Genomic DNA, 6,000 nt, shown 5'->3' with positions numbered 1-6,000 from the left:
ACAACTAGAAACTTCGAAGAGGTTCGCACACTGCAGCCATTTTACAGTGCTCGCAAGATAAGTGATTCAACTCTTAACCGTAGTGCTCTGCTACAGCTTCTAGACACCTTAAAGGTGCACTGAAGAGGAATCTGAACTCGTCTTTTTGCAGCGGGAACTCGATCTGCACGTTCCGAGCTTTCTTAGAAACTTCGATTTATTGCCCTGTGTGGCTGATCTTCCAAATTAAATCGAATTAACGTCCGGCTCCCGCCTTTTTTTTTTTAATTCTCCCTCGTACGGTGGGCGGAGTCGACCAACGCGTGGAGTGCCTTTCAACCAGTTCTGTGGAGGCTTGCCGCTCTGCCATCGGCGGAGTAATACGTAGTAGCCCGTAGAAGCAAATAGTGCGCTCGTATTTTTATTTCTGCGGGCTTATTTTGCGGCTATATTATCTGAGAATGAAGCTAGTATTCACGGAAACCTAAAAAACAAAATAAAGCGAAAGCAAAGCCTCCACGGAGCTGGCTGCAAGGCACTCCACGCGTTGGTCGACTCCGCCCACCGTACGAGGGAGAATTAAAAAAAAAAGGCGGGAGCCGGACCTTAATTCGATTTAATTAGGAAAATCAGCCACACAGGGCAATAAATCGAAGTTTCTAAGATTGCTCAGAACGTGTAAATCGAGTTCCCGCGGCAAAAAGACGAGTTCAGATTCCTCTTCAGTGCACCTTTAAACATACCGTGTACGTGTTACCGCTACCGTTACCGGAATATCGGGAGCCCGCACGCCATCAGTGCGCATGCACAGGTCGCCTTGAGGGCGCCATTTGGCTCCAGGTGCCCGGCAGATGCGCACACGCCAGCCGCACCGGGATTGGTCCAATCAGCGCGTGCTCACTGGCGGTGGGCGGGTTCCCGGTGCTCCAGTAATGATAACACAGTACACGGTACGCTAAAGGCGTCTAATACCAGTTAGCGACTAGCATCCAAGCATGTCTTAGGCCCTTCTTTGACATGTTCGTTAAAGGAGCTTTCCTTGCTCCTCCATGAAGTCGAAAGGTCATTCACACTGTTCCTTTCGGGTACGTCCAAATGCCTTCACTGAAAACAGATTTGCTGGCGGTTCACGGTGCCAGAAATTTAACGGAAGTGACGGAGCTGAAGTCCTCCTGTGCGTCTTTTGAAATTGCAAAAGGTAGTGCCAGCTTCACAGGCGCATAAGCGCGCAACCCATTCACGACGTACGGTCCGCAAGCGTGTCCGCACGCTTAGTGTCGGCAGATCAGTAAGTGCATGCATGTTTGCGTTCACGAGGACGCGGTATGGCCCCACCGTTCAGACAGAGACATTCACACGGCGACAGTTCGCAGCTTCTTTTTCCTTCTTTTCCACACGTCTCGTTTTATTTCCATTTCTGCCACATATTTACACATGTCGTATAGCACGAAACAATATCTACAGAGGTCGGCCACCGCCGGCAACGCGAGCGCACACGCACAGGCGCACACGCTAGCTGCCCGTGGCGGCAGCGTCGTCCAGGAGCGGGCACGGGCCCTGCCAGTGGGTCGCTCGGCGCCGCGAGAGTCTTCACAAGTCGTGCACGCTGTCGCGGTTAACCACACTTATGTACAAATACACTTATACATACGCAGTAAACATGTGTCAACTGGAGGGGAGGAACGTATACAAGGTAGGACGCAGAGACGGGCGCGTACGCACTTTCCCGTCCTCCAATGGTCGCCGCTGGCTGCTATTGCTCCGGCCCGTCGCCACTTCGCCTTTGGGAATGGAAGACTTCCACCTAGGCACATCCTCTCGCTTTTCCTGGCATTCGAACAATGTACAGACTCTCTACGCAGGGTGGGCAGTGCCCTCTCAGCAGCTATTTCGTCCTATCGGTTCGCTATACGGCCGACTTACACAGTGCCCCTTTGAGCGCGAGACAAAAAAAAAAGAAAAAATTCAGAAGCATCAAATTCACTCTTACATGCATGCCTGGAAATCCGCATCGCTCGCTGGTTTTCAAAGTGTTTTCGATGTTTGCTCACACAAACACTGTCAATAAGAACAAAAATAAAGGAGTTCTTTCAAACCCCGAGGCCCACGGCGCCTTCTAACACGGATGTACACTTTCTGATCACATGTTTAAAGTCATTTGGTCACAATGCAAAAGCGATACCAGCTCTAGTAATGTACAATCGCCATTCAATTCGCAACCAGCATTGGTGCGCCCTGTCTCTGCACTTCTTTTTAAAAAAATCTTCAGACAACGGGCCCCTGCTTGGGTGTTTTCATTCCCCAGCAAGTTGATACATTGTCTTCCTAACAGTGGAGATATGTCGATGAGCTCCCTCTTTTTCCGAAGACCCCCACGCACACACCACGCGGCAGAGATTCGCTGTACAGAAATGAAGAAAAACCTCAGTGTCCCTGCCATTTAAAATGAGATATGAAACACAGAAATTCGCTTTATCCATTCAGGAGAATTTTTTGCTGTTGCAACAAAACCAGGTGAGCAATTCATAGCCTTCATTTACTCTGCCGGCACTCGGATGTGCCGGTTTTGCCTCACATTTGTCACAGAACACTATAGTATATTGCACCCACTGTTAAAACGAAATCACAAGAACATCTTCCAAGCACATGCTATTCCAGTTTTCACCTGACATGTCAGTCTCAAACAACAGCCATAAAATAATGAACAATAAAGAACACTTCCATGCACACGCACTTGCCACCTGAGCAAGTTTAGTTTTCTTTAAATATGTAACGTCGCGCTTATACACATAAGAAAAAACTACATGGTTTGTCAAGCAACGTTTTTTTTTTTTGCCTTCATTTCACTTTTTCCCAAGGGCATAATGAAGAAATGGTGAAGAGGATAGTGGAGAAGATATAGCGTTTCTTACATCTGTGTTCTTTGTGTGTGCGTCTCAAGGAGATTCAGCAGCACAATTACACAGCTCAATGCCGGATTATTTGATCATGCAACCACACTGAGATTCAATGACTGCAGCAGAACATATCAAAACACAATAATTTTACACAATAATTTATCGTATATATTTGTTCACAATGGGGCCCATATACTCCTGCTAAGTTTTCGGCAAGCATTGACCCATGCAGGCTACTCGAGGCAAGAAAGAGCGCCACTCTTGCTTCAATGTACACAGCAGCTACAGAGGGTTAGAAACCTAGCTCTCTGTGACCGCTTTCTTAGAAATCGCTCACTATAACACACACTCGTACACACACACCAAAAAAGATGAAGACGGAAGCACACATTCCTGCTTTTCAATGTTGACAAAAAAAAAAGAAGCTAATTATTTGCTTGCAGTTTCACTGCGTTTAGGCGTTCCTTTCTTCTCCCATCAAAATAAAATACGCACCAGCCACGCAAACAAAAAAAAAATCAGAACAAAGCATCCAGCGCTTAAAGACTGTAAAAATATCTTGTGCACCACATCAGCAATTCACAAAATGCGCTCCTTTGAGCTCGAAAACACTCGCGGCATGAAGGAAACTCCGCTGTATAGCATGCACTACTGCAGACCTTTTGGTTGCTTTTTGTTGTTTGTATTTGTTCGTTTTGAAACCTTTCTTAAATTGAAATAAAGGAAACTTCTCGGAGTGAAAATAAACAGCGTATAAGGCAGACAGCACCCGATTTGCAAAGAAAGATATTAGGAAATTTTCTTTATAGTCTGAAGAGGAAAACGAAAAGACTCAATTTTTATCTCTTTTAGGCAGGCAGCAGGGCAACAGAACGACACCGAAGTGAAGATCCTTATTGTGCTTTGATAATGCATGAGTGGCTCTTAAATTAATTCCAGTAGGCCAGGTAACTGAACAAACACAACTGCAGTGACTTTACGTCAGAGCTTTTATACAAAGCATACAGTAAAGCAATATGCAGACTACGTAGTAGAGTAGAGTTTTACTGAAAACGTGAGTTAATCGTACACACGCTCTCGAATTCTCCAGCTTCTATGTAAGCACTTCAGTGCAGTGATGCATCGTGCTGTAAAAAAAGTATACGACTTAAATAATCAAAACTGCATCGAAAGTGATCAAATCCCACCTTTTGCCGCGGTGTAAATGAGAGAGTGTGCGTTGTCCTTCTCTGAACATTACGCAATTGTGTACAGGCTTCCATATCAGCTCAACACGTGACTTAACACTTTACTTCATTTAACGACGGGTTGCGAACGTCCCCGTCACAGAAAACAGGAGGAAGTTGGCAGTCCCTGCGGTTCCACTGTTCACAAAGGCCGCTCTCGCCAAAGAGGAATGCCAGCCTGTCTTTTCCGAGAAAAAGCGGTAACAGCCTCAGTGAAGCGCTCCAGGGTGGAGTCCCGCTGTGTTTCTCTGTAACTGCGGCACACCATCTGTTTCCTTCCCGTCAGTGTCCTCAGCCAGGAGACGCTGCAGGCTCTGTGTAAATGCTGTCTCAGTGCAACCGAGAATTCCTACCAGTGTGCGAACCAAAATATTAAAAGCGAGTTGTCACCGGCCAAAGCAGTTCCAACGGTATTCACTGCCGCCATCTAGCGACCGGACGGGCCACTCTGGTCCGAATGTAGCTGGCGGGGGACAAGTGTACGACAGCAAGGGGTCGCGCCGACGTGCTGCCCTCGGGCCGCGGGCTGTCCTCGGCGAACGGCGAGTTCCCGTGCGGCCCCTGGAGCAACAGGGTGGCGCGAGGAAGGGGTCTTCGGGCCGGAGCCCCGGTCCACTCACACACGGCGGCGATCACAGCTGCCCTCAGGGCAGGCCGTCGGCCATGGCGCCGGGCGCCGCGGCAGCGGGCCCGTAGTGCTGCGGCGGCGCGAACTCGTCCTCCGAGGACGAGGAGCGGGAAGAGGAAGAGCCTCCGTCTGCGCAGGGACTTCCGGCGGCGGCGGCCATGATGGCGGCGGGTGCCGATGACGCGTAGCCCCCGGCGGCCCGGTAGATGGGGCCTCCGGCGCACGACGACGACTTGTCAACTGGAACACGGAAAAGGTGGAGACGAATTAGGGACATGATTAAAGGCAAAAAGCGCGCGGCCGGCGCGCGGGGAAACCTGATGAGGCGAGGCGGGCCCAGCGGGGCCCCCCATTTCTTCCGGCCTTTTCCTGACAATCGATGGAAATGAAGAGCCCCAGAGACGAAAAGGTGGGTGTCGCTGCAAACCAATCCGTCTGTCCCGGAATAATTTTTATGCCGTCCGGAATTCAATCTGCATTAATTGAGGAGGGACCTCCTCGCTCTCCTCCGGAACTCGCGGTGAGCGCCGTCCCGTTTATATTAAAAAATATTTGCCGCGGCTGGTTTTGCGGTGGCGGGCTCTCCCCTCCTGGCGGCGTGCGTGTGTGCGAGGGGGACGTAATCCTGCTCTCGGGCCCGTTTTGTCGATGGGGCTGCCTTCGCAGCTTTCTCCGCCCCCGTCTCTTCGCGCGCACTCCTTGACCGAGGCCGCCGGACGCCGCGTGCTCCAGCACCCCCCTCCTACCGCGCGGCTCGCCGCACTAAACGGCCGCCGCAGCATCAAATGGAACGGCTGCTGCAGGCGCTCGCTCTCATCTTTAGGTACTAGTCCCCCCTCCCTTTCGCTTTTTTTTGTTATCTCCTTGACTGATTTTTTGTTCTTCGCGGCAATTTGCTTCCTGCTTTTTTCCTATGCTTTAGGCGCCGTTCCGAGAATACGGGACGAGAATCTCTCTGAACTGACTCATATGAGGCACAGAAAGAAAAAAAGCTGAGTAAATAGCAAGTGCAGCTGAAAATTAGCTAAATCAAGTTTCATAAGATACATACTAGAATTAAACCGCTTCCAGAAAAAGCTTTTTTTTTTTTTTGCTCAGTGCCGCGACAGAAACAAATACAGTGAGGTGCAAGTTTTCATTCGTGCGTGCGTCGGCAGCTGCTCGCGCAGACACGCTTTGCACGAAAACATGTGCAGCATGAGACCAACCCTGCGCCGGCGACTCTTCGAAATGCCCTCAGCGCGGCTCATGTATCAGGGTGAATAGGGAC

At 49.9% G+C, this 6,000-nt stretch overlaps 1 protein-coding gene across 1 annotated transcript in view; it reads right to left on the bottom strand.

The window, feature by feature from the left end:
* Positions 1-1,362: 1,362 nt before the first annotated feature.
* The window catches only part of LOC149350818 (uncharacterized), a 211,353-nt gene continuing 206,715 nt past the window's right edge, over positions 1,363-6,000 (bottom strand). The window contains exon 7 of the mRNA XM_089579971.1: positions 1,363-4,970. Coding sequence (XP_089436097.1) covers positions 4,747-4,970 — 224 coding nt within the window. The 3' untranslated portion in view covers positions 1,363-4,746. The remainder of the gene's footprint in view (positions 4,971-6,000) is intronic.

The sequence above is a fragment of the Amblyomma mixtum genome, chromosome 3, assembly GCF_055824585.1.
Source record: "Amblyomma mixtum isolate Tamu chromosome 3, ASM5582458v1, whole genome shotgun sequence".
NCBI classification, from domain to species: domain Eukaryota; kingdom Metazoa; phylum Arthropoda; class Arachnida; order Ixodida; family Ixodidae; genus Amblyomma; species Amblyomma mixtum.
The sequence above is the reverse complement of the archived record's forward strand: the minus strand, read 5'-3'. Positions and strand labels throughout refer to the sequence as shown.